The sequence below is a fragment of the Colias eurytheme genome, chromosome 23 (genome assembly GCF_061535395.1).
Source record: "Colias eurytheme isolate Ceu_HAF_F1 chromosome 23, ilColEury1 Martin Lab GWU primary, whole genome shotgun sequence".
Classification (NCBI taxonomy): domain Eukaryota; kingdom Metazoa; phylum Arthropoda; class Insecta; order Lepidoptera; family Pieridae; genus Colias; species Colias eurytheme.
This window is the reverse complement of record NC_143002.1, coordinates 5,612,461-5,627,999: the sequence shown is the minus strand read 5'-3', so window position 1 is coordinate 5,627,999 and position 15,539 is coordinate 5,612,461. Positions and strand designations below refer to the sequence as shown.

Here is a 15,539-nt window from a genome sequence, read left to right as displayed (position 1 = left end):
ACTAAAATAAATGGTTTTGTTGTTTTTTGATTTGGCATTTTTATTTAAAAGAATACGATTAACAGTTGTCTCTGTTAAATGTTGGTAACTTTTTATGCATAATTCACTATTTATTTTTCTACCAAGCCATCGATATCGGTATCGGTATCGGTATCGCCGATACATTACTACAAATATCGGTATCGGTATCGTATCGGCAAAATCATGTATCGTTACATCCCTACTTAAAAGGGTTCACCCCTTTTAAGTAAAGGGATAGAATATTATACGACGGTCCTTTTCTGATGTTATATATAAAAAAAAACTGTTTAGCTTTCTTATTTAAACTTTGCAAATTTATTACTTGTTGAACAGTGACGTCACAATATACCATCCAGCAATGCAAAGGACACAGAGCACAATGAAAATGCGTTTTAACTTTTAACCTCCACGCTTCCTACGAATGAAATGTGCATAATATTTATTACCTACGCAATAATATCGGGGTGAACGAACTGCAGTGCAACATTACCTACTCTTATGTACCTACATTTGATTATATTATACGAACGTTGATAAGTGTTACGACTATATAATATCTAGATATATAAAACTGTCGAGTCATAGTGTTTATAAACAAATGGTTCTAAATCTTCTTGATCGCCTTTTATGAAAATGTTTGCATATATTCTGAGAAAAGGTGGTATTGGTTGGTAAACTAATGCCGAGTTAACTACTATTTCCCATCCTAAATTATTTTATTTATATTTTCATTATCCATACTAATATTATAAATGCGAAAGTAACTCTGTCTGTCTGTTACTCAATCACGCCTTAACTACTGAACCAATTTGCATGAAATTTGGTATAGAGATATTTTGATACCCGAGAAAGGACATAGGATAGGTTTTCTCCCGGAAATCCTACGGGAACGGGTTTTTCTTTGAAAACGCGGGCGAAGCCGCGGGCGGAAAGCTAGTCGTATATAAATTTTATAATTTAACCCGAACTCTCGAATGCAATACCGTCACGTCATGGAGTAAGGCGACGATTATGGTATCTTTGAATCTTGCCAAAGAAGTTTCACATCTGACACGTGTGCTCGGCACAAACACTCTTTTTTATACATCACTACTGGTTAGGGAGCCAGCAGCAGATTTTATGACCAAGTTCCTCTCAAGCGGTAATTTGTAAAATGCATCAAAGTATAGTATTATGAAGCCTCGTGAACGTCAGCTGGAGCTCGGTTGGGGGGATGAGCGGCTGTAGCCTCCCACGCACGTAGGAAAAAAAAATATATTCAGTCATTTCCTCTCAGCTAAAAATTTGTCAAATTGTAGCTAACCCAATATCTCAACGAAAAAAAATAATCAGCTGGTTACAACGTGGTGTATTGTACGTCAGCTGGTGTCTCGAACATGAAAAAAGAACAATTATTTTCCGTGATTTCCTCTCAAACAAAAATTTACCTGATGATAGCTTATATGTAACTGTGGATAAATATATAAGTCAGCTGGCTGTATCTTGGTGGAAAAACCGTCAGCTGATACTTTGAAAGTTATTACATAGGAGTTAGACAGAAGCATCTATTGCCAATTTATATGCATCAGCTGACTAGGTTTTCCTCAACTTATTGCTAGCTGATTTTTTTTATTTATCGCATCAGTATATTAACAATCAGCTCACAAATTTTCATCTGAGAGGAAATGACGTATCTTTAATTATTCGACATTGCGCTTCAATATAAGAGTTAAGTTGAAATAAACATTCAGTATCAATATTTTTGAAACGAATAAGTATGTAATCAAATAATTTTATATATTTAAATAATTAAATAATCAATTAGCAATAAATGAACTAGTTACTCGATAAATAATATTTATTATATAAACTTGATAAAAAATGATAATGAGAACAATATGATTTATTCGTTTACGCTCTGGCTTGAGTCACTTTCCTCTCTTTCCGATTCATTATCAGAGTCGTTATATACCAACGATGTAAGTTTTGCAGGACGTCAACATAAAGTCAGATTGAAATAATTTCTCGTAAATGTTAATAAATGTTAAATGAAGAGTTTGTTTGCCATATGTACGGATTTAATCGTCTAAAAAAGATCAATGATTAACGTAGTTATTTTTATTTAATACTTTTTAGTGTATTTTTCAACACGAATCCAACGAGCCCAAACTCGATACCTAAAGTTGAGTCAATATATTACCGAGTTCCTATGGCCACCTTCCGATTCCATCATCAAATCAGCTCTATATCATGATAATGTTTCATCGCTATCCAATTTACATACGTATACAAAATTTCAGCTCAATCGGTTACCAGGAAGTGAATCAACTTTACTTGCTTCATTTCAATTAAGTCATCGAGATTAGACAAAAATGCTCATAAAATAAAAACTACTGGGCCTATCCGAATAAATCCGAATCCGAATTTTTATGGGACCAATTCGACACCATTCCGCATCAAACAAAAAAAAAAGAATCACGTCAATCGTTTCAGAAACCTTGGAGTATTCGGTGAACATACATAAAAAAAAACATACCGGCCGAAATGATAACCTCCTCCTTTTTTTTGAAGTCGGTTAAAAAATCAGCTAGCAATAAGTTGAGGAAAACCTAGTCAGCTGATGCATATAAATTGGCAATAGATGCTTCTGTCTAACTCCTATGTAATAACTTTCAAAGTATCAGCTGACGGTTTTTCCACCAAGATACAGCCAGCTGACTTATATATTTATCCACAGTTACATATAAGCTATCATCAGGTAAATTTTTGTTTGAGAGGAAATCACGGAAAATAATTGTTCTTTTTTCATGTTCGAGACACCAGCTGACGTATAATACACCACGTTGTAACCAGCTGATTATTTTTTTTCGTTGAGATATTGGGTTAGCTACAATTTGACAAATTTTTAGCTGAGAGGAAATGAATGAATGTATTTTTTTTTCCTACGTGCGTGGGAGGCTACAACCGCTCACCCCCCCAGCCGAGCGCCAGCTGACGTTCACGAGGCTTTATAATACTATACTCTGATGCTTCTGACGAATTATCTCTTGAGAGGAAATAATGAACCCAATTTGCACCTGGCTCCCTAACTATACTTTCAGTTCAATTATTATATTAAGCCTAGTGGTGACATGACAGGAAGACAAAGATTAAGGTAATTTCAAATTTGAGCCCCAGCTTTAATGTGATACCAATCTACCCCTTTGACTGATACAATTAGCGTCAATGGTTAGGAAATTACTTTGTCTAATCTTTGTGCAATGTGCATGTCAATTTAATGCATCTGTCCGTCGCAGGCAAATTGTATTATTTCACCGTTTCCAAACGCTCGGCATTTTGTAGTCAGAAATTTTTGGTTTGGATAAGTAGAAGTAACGTACCCCACGATAGGATAGGTTCGTATTATTTTTAACTACACAGAAATAGGAGCCCCGCCATATAATCATTTTCAACTTAATCTAATTTCTCTCACATTATTAATATCAGTAGGTACAAAATTTCTTCCATACGAACTACTATAAAGACGTATCTATCAGATGTCACACGATCGAACAATGGGGTCCTATTTTACAATCATTCTAGGTCAAAGGTTCCTCCCACATCTCTTATCAAGGAAAATGTGTTAATATGCCAAGATGAGGCGTGTATTCGCCAATCGTACGATAAGTGTCACCAAATGTCACACAAATTGGAAACTGCGCAATATCCAGTACTTAATGCTTCCTGTTTCGTATGTATGTCCATGTACTTTGAGTGAACTGTGATTTCATTACATTTAAAGTTCGTACGTTGTTGAATATTGATGACACTTTGTTTACAGAAAATCTTTTGTTAACGGAATTATGTCTTTGTTACATAAATATAAAGTTTATTTTTGGATAGCATTCCATTGTTTGCTTTTATTGAAGCAGATATATATTGTCTTGTAAATTTTTCTTTGTTATATACCTATAAGACTTATTAAGTCTCCGCGTGACTGTTAATAATTTTATAAACAATTAAATGTTACAAAGTAGAGCCGTAGAACAATCAAAATAAATGCCTACTAACCGACGCATTTCAAAACAATTAAATGAAAATTGTCTATTAAATCAAAACCTATTTGTTAACGAATTTAAGAAACGATACACATGTGAAGATTATTATCTCCCACAATTCTAAACCTTAACCCATAAAAATACGGTACACATTACAATATCACTTACCCTGGATAAAGGTGCACATCTCGCACAAGCCAGACCCGCGGAGGGTCTCGTCTGCGGTTGGGGCGGTGGCACTATGGGTCCATCTTTCATTCGATATAGCGATGATGTTCTTGTCTGAAACAAATAATTGTTTAAACTCTGGAATGCTCTAGAACAGAGATTTAAAGAATGCAATGGGGAGACTTATCACCAAATTTAATAAGCAAAGATTAATAAGTGGTTTTATTCTAATTGCATAGATACATCCATGAACTAATAGACACTTTATTAAATTCTGGTATATGCTAGAGCAAAGCTTTTCGGAAAAAAAGGCATTATTCCAATTGATGGATGCAGCAAGTTATGTTTTGGTAGAGTAATTATACTACAGGAGATTTACTTAAACATTTCGGTCTTGTGAATGAAGTAAGGAATAAGGCAAAGAAGCGACCAATTTCATTAAAAGAGGTTTTAAATATCAGGGATAACGCACGCTATAATAGTAGTAGAGATAGAACCAGAAAGTTTTAAGTTTGATTTCTATAATCAATTAAATCCTGAAAATAATCTAACAAAACACGGAGTAGGTATTAAAGACATTTCTTATTAATGTAACAATAGTACTTTCTGGCCCGCCAGATAATTCTTTCTTAATTATACGACAACAACATATATGTATATGTATTATAATTGCAGTTTTCTCAATTTTAATTACTCCCGATTTCGAAACATTACAATTAGAGCTGCTGTAAATAATTATTTAATACCTATGCCTATCTGTGGTATGCCATCGCGAACAAAATTATAAGATAATAAATAAAATTATAATGATATTAATTGCAAAGTTTTTGTTTAAATGTTTATGGTCGCTCAATAGTGAAGCAGCCTTGATCCACATTTCTGCTTGAAGATAATTTTCATAATTCCTTTTTAAATTTACTAAACTGAATAAATACTTCATGGAGAGCTAAATTATTTTAAGACGCAGTATCAGTGCACTCTAATTTTGTAGAGTTTTGCATAACTTTTCTTCTCTATACTTCCCTTTAATCAGATAAAAATTCTGTTAAATTATTATTTGCACATCTACTACATACAGGAATAGAAATGCAATAAGAGCGTATATTATAGACAAGGCTACGAATCTCTTATACCATTTCTATTGAGCTTAGCTACTGTGAACAAAATAGCTGGCTACATTCAGTGAACTATATACATATACATACAATGTTTTCTTTGTACTCAAATAGCACTCTGATACTCAAATAGCGCCTTCAAAATGTCAAATAACAGGTCTACATTTAGCTACGGTGCCATCGAATCGAATTAAAAGAAGTTATCGATTTCTTTTTTGTATGCACCTGCTACATACATTCAGACTTTTTTAGTCCTTAATATGAGTGTCCTTAAAATTGACCAAACTACTTTCGACTAGGGATGTAACGATACCGATACCGATACCGATATATCGGCCGATATATCGGCAAGCCGATATATCGGTATCGCCGATAATAAATCAACCGATACCGATATTTTTTTATTAAATTCTTTCTTTTCTTTTATGTTTTTGCATTGTATTCATTCATATTGTTTTATTTCTGTTTCTGTAATAGTGTTAAGGAAGAGCGGAACCTCCTGACACAAGCATTTTATTTGCTTACTAGGAGTGTTCCAATCACAAATTTGTTTATGTAAAGGAAAGAAATAAATAATTTTGAATTTTTTTAATTTTTAACGTGATAACGTTTTTAAAATCGTTTTAGTCGGGTGACATGTTCATAAACTTGTGTCACACCAAAACCTCACGAGCGCGATCGCAAGTATAACGAGAGAGAGACGGACCGATCTCCCGTTTCATCTCGAGCGCTGCCACTGCATTATGTTATCACGTAAACATCTCGATCGTAAACCTACGTTACAAACAACCAATTTTTTTGATATCAAATAATTCAAAAATCCGCGCCCAATGAACGATGCGGGCGGCCGCCCGCGCGTGCGCACTTTGTTTTCTGAAAAAAAACTCTACCAATTATAGTAAACTTTTATTAGGTACTGATTGTATGTGTATTACTTAAAGTTTAACTGACTTTGTAAAATAATAATACTAAAATAAATGGTTTTGTTGTTTTTTGATTTGGCATTTTTATTTAAAAGAATACGATTAACAGTTGTCTCTGTTAAATGTTGGTAACTTTTTATGCATAATTCACTATTTATTTTTCTACCAAGCCATCGATATCGGTATCGGTATCGGTATCGCCGATACATTACTACAAATATCGGTATCGGTATCGTATCGGCAAAATCATGTAATTCGTTACATCCCTACTTTCGACCAAAAACATCCTATGACAAATATTAACCTATCTAGTATAATGCCGATTCGGTTCGACAGGAAAAAAAGAAAAAAAAAACTGTAACACATGCAAAAATTTATCTTTTAGATGCACTCCACCACTGCATTAAAAAGATATCTATTGTGACTACTTGTATCTCGCCATTTATCCCTATCTTTTTTTATTGTAGACTAGCAATGCCCTGCGGCTTCACTCGCATAGATAGCGATATCGTTACAGTGAAAAGTCTACTATAGGTCGGACTATAGGTTTAATTTTTAATCACATGAAAATCACCTTTACCCCGTCCCGCACTACGGCCTTTTTTTTTGTTTTAGTGGGGAAATCTTTCATAGATACCCACGGCCTCCGGGGGAGGGGCCGTGGGTTATGACGGATTCCTACCGACCAAAACCCCACTGTGTTCCGTCAAGACGCATATTGGTAGAATTCCTCCGTGACCCCCGCACTACGGCCTGCTCGAACAGTATACCTACTATTTTCTGTAGATTGACACTTTTAAAAATTCGTTATATCTTTTGAATGGAATATCCAATTCTTTTCATTTAAAAAGTATTTTGCTGGTATTGAAACAGTCTATAGTAAAACATCATTTAATGGGATAAGGATTAATATATGTGTATGGATAACATGGTTTGATTACTGTCGGCACTTCTATTTACTTTGAAAACGTAAAAAAGTTGTTGTAGTAACATAACTACTGAAGATGGACATATGGTATCGCGGACTTTCTTGTAGATATTGATCCATTCTATAATACCGTAGAAAATTTTTTTGTTCTATCTTCAATAGATTCTGCAGCGCACGCGATGACAGAAATTTTATTGAGGATTTTTTTACACCTTGGGTTACATTATTGCATTTTTGGTAAGGATCTCTAATTTTTTTGAAAATGCAATATAGCCTATGTTGCTCAGTAAAGATGCAGCTTTCTAATGGTGAAAGAATTTTTGAAATCGGTCCAGTAGTTTTTGCGTGAAAACCATACATACATACATACATACTTACAAACTTTTCCTCTTTATAATATTAGTATAGAAGTATAGATAGACTCGAAACTACTTACGACACAAAACATTATTTGCCCATATCACTTACAGTAATTTCAGCATCGAGTTTAGCATACACATCGGCGTGCTGCCGCTTGCGCGCGCGCACCGCCTGCCGGAGGGACGTCGTGTCGCGGCCGCACCACCCCCCCACGCGCTCCCCCACCACTTCAAGCATGTCTGCTACACGGCTGGAACAAAAGTATTGTTATTTAATTTAGGTTTATAAATGAGACATTTCTTAAGAATTTTTATTTTATAAAAAAGCGGGCAGACGAACTGTTCGCCTGGTAGCAATCGATCACCACTGCACCGCACAAGAGTTGAAAAAATAGATTCGATTACGAGATGGGATTCGAACCCGCGTCTTTCGCCTTGCCTGGGCGACGACAGACCTATCGGCCACCGCCCACCCGTGATCCCGTCAGAGCAATCGAATTTATTCTACGGGACACATTTCATTTCACGATTCAAGGGACACACAACCGAAAGGGTAGGATCATATATTGAGATGATTTAATTCCTTATATATAATGCATTTCAATGCTATAAAATTAAATATCAAACATAGGCTCCTTATACAAAAAAGCGCAATTAAAATTTTCAAAATTCATTAAACTCCGTTCAAAGTTCGAAGCGTGAAAAATTGTATTGTATTGGCATTGAGACCTTGAGTAGGTAACTATTATGTTGAAGCGATATTTTGAAGAGGTAGAGCAGCCAAAATATGACTCTACATTAGCAGTTTTAAAAGATTGCATAAAAAATAAATAAAGAATTAGTTATAAAGGTAGAGGGACGCAAAATTAGGTTATTGCATGTTTAAATGCTATTAGCATTGCATAAACATAATACATTTATTTAACTATTGCAGTTTCCATAAGAAAATTCTATAAATATTCCTACGAGAAAAGTCCGCGAGGTCAGTTTCCATTAAATCTATATTTATTCGCATAAAAAAAGTTTTTAAAACCCATTGAGTGAACTAAGAATAAAAACTTCTAAATAGCTAAATTACCTATTAAATCTGTCAGTGAAGATACTCGAGTGAAAATGTATCGCAAACAACGATCTAATTTTAGTCTATCAAAAGATTTAAAGATATCAACAAAATCTTTGAATTTTTTTTAACGATTACATTTTCTTGTAAGTTTGTAAATACATATTTGATTCATCACAAATGAATTAAAATAAATAAATGTGTTTTTGAATAAAATAAATGTTTTTTCATGGCTAATACACAGTTTTTGTTTGATTTTTTATCACGTTAAAACAAAACAAAAGGGGATCAAATATTGATATATCATTCGTTGAGTAACAAGTGTCAACTCAAACATTGAATATTAAATAATGCATAATTGTGAAGTATTAGCAGACGATATCGTAAAAAAGCTCTATCTATCTTGGGTATTTCCGACTGTTGTAGACATTATATTAACACTCATCAAGAGATTATTATTTTAACAAGAAATGTCTTTTAAATTACCTTTTGGTACGGGAGCTATTAACGTTAAAAAAAAAGTCATTTTAGTATAGTTGGTTTTTTGATATACTGTTCCTCTTGCTATTTCGGTTAGAGTCCGGGCTGTCTGGCTGGTCGCAGTGGTTGCGTTTTTTAGTGCGCATCTTATCTGCACAGGATAATTTCCTTAATTTTAAGTCATTTTTTAACGCGTAATTTTTAATATTTTGCCTTTAGATAGATCCATCAGACATAATTTTTTTATTGCAAGACGTTTTTTTCGTTGTTAAAAAGGTGCCAGACGCAATGTTTTATTTCGTTTTTATAAAAAATTCAAATTATTTTAGAATGTCTGTAAATTTCATATTATGTTCTTCAAACATAACATAATCTAAAATTAATTAGCCAGACGCTAATTCGATTGTTAAGTATTAAATATGTACTAATAAAAACGTAGTGAAAGTAGGTAAGTATAACAATTTGGTGATTGTGTATATGGAGAGATAGTTTAAAGTGCAAGAGAGATAGAAAGGGTCGGCCGCGAAAATTAAATAACAATAAAAAATAACTTTTTTTTTCGAAAATATACGATGCATAGAAATTGAATTGTTCCTACTCTGGGATTCCCTGTGTTGTAGGAACAAGTACCTTCCATTGGTACATTTTATTCCTTAGGCTAAAAAATAAACTATTAGGGTACATCAACAATCTTCTATACAAAACAATTTTTTTTATAACTAACTAGCGCCCCGCCTGGCCCTGGCTTCGCACGGGTGCAATGCTGATACTAAATACACTACAGAAAAACTGTGAACGTTGAATATAAATACATAGCGGCCCGCTCCGGCTTCGCACGGGTATAAAATATATAGCCGGGCGGCCGGCCGGTACCGCCGCAAACGCTACGTCCCGCAATTTTTAAATCTGTAATATCTTCGAAAATATTCACTTAAATCATACGGTGTAAAGGGCCATATAGATCTATATTAAATGAACAATGTATTCAAGGTCTTTAATTGGCTAAGGATTAATGCTGTACCTATTGGTTAAAATCGCTTCGAAAATTAGCCATTATTATTTGTCGTAAAAAGTAAATGACAAAAAAAAGTTATTGTGGGTTATCCATAAGAGATAGACATATACCATCACGGACTTTTCTGTAGACCTTTTCAATGTGTACTATTATAGTTAGTACAATATTTTGATAAAACTCGTAGGGTTCAGCCTGCGTTTGCACTGTATGTGGAAAAAATGTAATTATTTACGACATCACATTAGAAACCTCAAAAATAACAGTACTTTTCCACTATTTAATGGGTGTTATTATACATATAAACCTTCCTCTTGAATCACTCTATCTATTAAAAAAACCGCATCAAAATCCGTTGCGTAGTTTCAAAGATTTAAAGGGACATAGGGACAGAGAAAGCGACTTTGTTTTATACCATGTAGTGATGATGATAACAATATTAATTCATTAATCTTAATATATATACATAAATCTCGTGTCATAATGTTTGTCCTCAATGGACTCCTAAACCACTTAATCGATTATAATAAAATTCGCACACCATGTGCAGTTCGATCCAACTTGAGAGATAGGATAGTTTAAACATGTAGGTACCACGGGCGAAGCCGGGGCGGACCGCTAGTATACTAGCTATATAAATTCATGCTAACTACTTTAGTTAAATTCAATACAAACTTAAACATGCGAGTGTATGTGTGTTCACGTGTGTGTGTCGTGTGTGGTGTGGTGTGTGATGATGATGATGATTATGAAGATGGCTTTTAAATTTAACAATGTAATTGTTTAACCTTCATTGATATATAGATTTTATTCTATTTTCAATGTATGGTAACTTTAATATTTTATTTTTCACTTTTATTGTTTTTTTTTTTCATTTTAGCTTTTATTTATAAGAACAAGTGTAAATAACATTGTATTCTTGCAATTATTTTCTGTCGCATAATTAAAATACACTAGCTGATGAGCTGCATGCTTCATTACTTTTTTGCACGCCTCATAAGCGAAGCGTTGAGGTGGGTACTACTGTCACTTCGCGCAAAACATCTGATTTTTCAAACTTAAAATGTCTTTATGTATCATACATTGCACTTGTAAGATAATACATACACACACATATTAAGAAAAAACACCATTTTTAACGTTCATGATATTTTTGATGTCATTTTTGTTATTTAAACTAGTTAAAAAACAGTTTAAAAAAGTTCTGTCTTGGACGTCCGTGTGTCTGTATGTGCGGATCCTTTTTCTTGTTAACACGATAGCGACCGAAATACTTTACTAATCGAGTCTTTTTTTTTCTCTTACGCTTGAGTATGCTCAGGAATAGAACCCTTTCATTTTTCAGGGTCTGATTCGATGTGGTTTAATTGTTATTAAATAAACAAAAATAATAATTAATAAATATTTATTAAAAAAAAATTATGAGGCGTGCACTTTTGGATTTTCCAAATTATTTTTATTTATACACATTGTTTAATACTTAACAATCGAATTAGCGTCTGGCTAATTAATTTTAGATTATATTATGTTTGAAGAACATAATATGAAATTTACAGACATTCTAAAATAATTTGAATTTTTTATAAAAACGAAATAAAAAATTGCGTCTGGCACCTATTTAACAACGAAAAAAACGTCTTGCAATAAAAAAACTATGTCTGATGGATCTATCTAAAGGCAAAATATTAAAAATTACGCGTTAAAAAATGACTTAAAATTAAGGAAATTATCCTGTACCTACAGATAAGATGCGCACTACTAAACGCAACCACTGCGACCAGCCAGACAGCCCGGACTCTAACCGAAATAGCAAGAGGAACAGTATATCAAAGAACCAACTATACTAAAATTCTCACTTGTCAACGTCGGTAGCTCCTATACGATTTAGACTGCAATAATTCTGTCTTATTGCCGAATACTGGCAATGTTGTTAAAATATTTTCTTTCGATGTTGTAAACAGATCACAAAGGTAACGTAATAAATTGCGACTAAATACTTCATTTGTTATGCAATTTCAGTTCTGCTCGTAAATCTCTGTAATTGTAATGCCACGTAATCGACTGCTTTTTACTCTTTGTAACTGTCGTTTCCAAAACGTTGGAAGGTTCTTAATTCGTTGCTTATATTTATCGATACCAAGCTTAAGAGTTTGTTACTTTGAACGCGCTAATCTCAGAAACTAGTGGACCGATCTCCAAAAATTTCCACCTTTGGCTATACTACACTGCGTTCTATAAGTTATGTATCACGAGCGAAGGGAAGATAAGCCTTAAATTGTTCCTTACAAAAACCTTCGTTTCGTGAGTGAGAACTACCGTACGGTCTATCGTCCTATCAAAACAAACACTTATACAGGACAAACAAAAAAATATTTTACTTGTATATAAATTGTATATAATGCTCAAAATGTATGAATTAAGTACAATCACAGGGGGTGGCAAGCGTCGACCGTTTGTGTTTCAATTGGTCCCTTTGTTGTGTATCCGTTGACTTCGTGATCAGTTGATGCCAATGCGAATGAAACGAAAATATATGTAGATATGTAAATATAGAAATATTTAACGGCTAAAAATTTTGTTTAAAGTTAAAATTATCAGTCTAAACTTTATCTGTATTTCTGAAGTAAAAGCTCTACAACGCTCCGCGTTTTTGATAGAGAAACTTATTGCATATTTTACGAAAATGTATTTCTTTTCCATACAACTGGGGTTCATTTATTTGATTTTATAAATAACTAGCGGTCCGCCCCGGCTTCGCCCGTGGTACATAATATTTACGTTTTCTCTACATAAGAACCATCCTCGTACTTCAAGGAATATAATAAAAAAGAATTATCGAAATCGGTTCAGCCGTTCTCGAGTTATGCGCTTACCAACACATTTTGCGATTCATTTTTATATATAAGAAGAAGATTATAAAAGTTCACTTTGGTTGTATATAATAAATAATAATAAACACAAATAATTTATTATAGAGTTTGGTATTAGAATTATTAGAGTCTTAGTTTTCTTATTATATTAAACTGTGAATAATTTTGTCCCTTATATTAATTTTAAACTTTCAATAATTGAAGGATATTTAATGTCCTTAAAATATTGTAGTTTTATACTGTATTCATAAGTGAATAAAATTTGACTATGGAACAAAAATGTATTGTTTAAAAGTTTCACGTAAATATCATTTGCGAATAAATTTAAATTAATTTCTCAACTACACGTGAATAAATAAGATATTTTTTGGCTTTAATATTCAAGCAATTATCGTAATTTTTTTCACTAGATCCAAACTTTAATTAAGCTGCTAAAAATAACTATTTTTTAAATAACTGATTCAAGAGATGTACGCGATACATGTAAAATAAAAATAATTATGTACCTACACATCTTTTTAAATAATTTTTACTCAAAGTATAAAGTTCACATCCTTGACACTTCAATTAAATAATAATTCGCAACAACAATTACTCTGCAAAAAAATTACGAGAACCTGATTCAAGAAATCGTATCATTAAAAATTTACACAAAAGTAAAAAAGGTTCAAGAATTCGAGCTATCATTAAATTAACAGGCTTATAAAAAATGAACGCACCTCGACGTAAAGAACCAATACAGTATGGCTGTGAATATCGCCAGCTCTGCCGCACTGCTGGTCACTCGCACATGCTCCACCACTGTCCAAACATTTATCATCGTCTCCATCTCGACACTCGAGTTTACATTACCAGTCCAATTGTATACACTCATACGTTCAAACATACACAAAACACTGAATCACTTGAACGGGTCCCTGCGCAAATAGTCGATTTCTCGTTTTCACAAACAAAATACGTTACGAAATTACATTTAAAATTAGACAATGTAAATTAAAACACGATTGGTGAGACGTATCGACACAGCGACGTGTGTAAAGACGCGCGACCTCCGCCGGCCGCGAGCGTCGACTGCGCACGATCAGTCACATTATCACAAAGAAAAGACACAGAACGGCGTGATAGATAACAAACTCACATTATGGTCGCGAATGAAAACAATAACGACCCAGATGATAAACTAATAACCATTGTACTGTGGACGGTCAACGTGAATGAACCATTTTGTTACGTGATGATGGAATAATGATAATTTAATCGTATGTATAATATGTACCTTTGTTCTCTATTGGTTGCGTAGAGGAAAATGTTGTTTTCACCTCGTTGTGTTCAATTCGAATAACTCTGATCTTAAACAATTTTATTTCTATTTATTTTTGTAAGCAAGCAATCGTTTGTTTGTAAATAAATATTTATTTATTTTTTCCTATTTTTATTGCATCAACGATGATCTTATGGATTATTTTTATTAAATTAATTCGTGGCACATTAACATTTAAACCAAACCAAATTGTTTCTATAATCAATAATCGTTGTGAATAACTATGATTTTGGAAATTATTTTAAATGCAATAAATTCTATGCCTCTCTTTTTTAACTTGCCTCACAGAGACAAAGGAAATGCTTCCGAACATATTGCCACAATATTGCTATAACACGTACATTAATTCCTTTTGTGATAATAATAAAATTACGAATTCAACAATACATTATTCTAACGGTACGTTTCCGGTATCTGCATTTCCGCTTCACTAAACTTTACTTCTCTACAATGACTCATAATTTTTATTGCATTTGTAATAAACTACATTTATTAGTAAAATATTTCATCATTAAATCTCTAACAGATTGCAAAACTTCTTTTACGAGATTTTTTTTATAAGGTGGCAAATTCTAACGTTTAATAAATAAAAAAATTTCTTCACAACTTTTCATATATCGCGAAAAATTACATCCACATTTCGCTAGGTGCTCCACCGTACAAAATTATGAAAACACTAGATTTCCGCCCGCGGCTTCGCACGCGTTTGCCAAGGAAAACCCGCATAGTTCCCGTTCCCGTGGGATTTCCGGGATAAAAACTATCCTATGTGTTAATCCAAGTTACCCTCTATATTATGTGTGCTAAATTTCATTGTAATCGGTTCAGTAGTTTTTACGTGAAAGAGTAACAAACATCCATACATCCATACATCCTTACAAACTTTCGCCTTTATAATATACTAGCTTTCCGCCTGCGGCTTCGCCCGCGTTTTCAAAGAAAAACCCGCATAGTTCCCGTTCCCGTGGGATTTCCGGGATAAAACCTAGCCTATGTTACTCGTGGATAATGTAGCTTTCGAATGGTGAAAGAATTTTTAAAATCGGTCCAGTAGTTTATGAGCCTATTCATTACAATCAAACAATCAAACAAACAAACAAAGTTTTCCTCTTTATAATATTAGTGTAGATTAATATATATATTAGATTAGATAGATTTGACTAATCTAATAGTCATATCTAGATCGTTCCTCGTGTATCAACAAATCAATTCCACCCTTGGTCAATCCAATACATAAACATTAGTAATACACTCATACTTATATTA

The 15,539-nt window shown here is 33.4% G+C and overlaps 1 protein-coding gene across 1 annotated transcript in view; it reads right to left on the bottom strand.

The window, feature by feature from the left end:
* Positions 1-15,539, bottom strand: part of mino (glycerol-3-phosphate acyltransferase mino) — a 53,985-nt gene that overhangs the window by 30,923 nt on the left and 7,523 nt on the right. Inside the window, exons 2-4 of the mRNA XM_090115434.1 lie at positions 13,672-13,869; positions 7,640-7,781; positions 4,206-4,319 (exon numbers count right to left, since the gene is read on the bottom strand). Coding sequence (XP_089971560.1) covers positions 4,206-4,319; positions 7,640-7,781; positions 13,672-13,838 — 423 coding nt within the window. The 5' untranslated portion in view covers positions 13,839-13,869. The remainder of the gene's footprint in view (positions 1-4,205; positions 4,320-7,639; positions 7,782-13,671; positions 13,870-15,539) is intronic.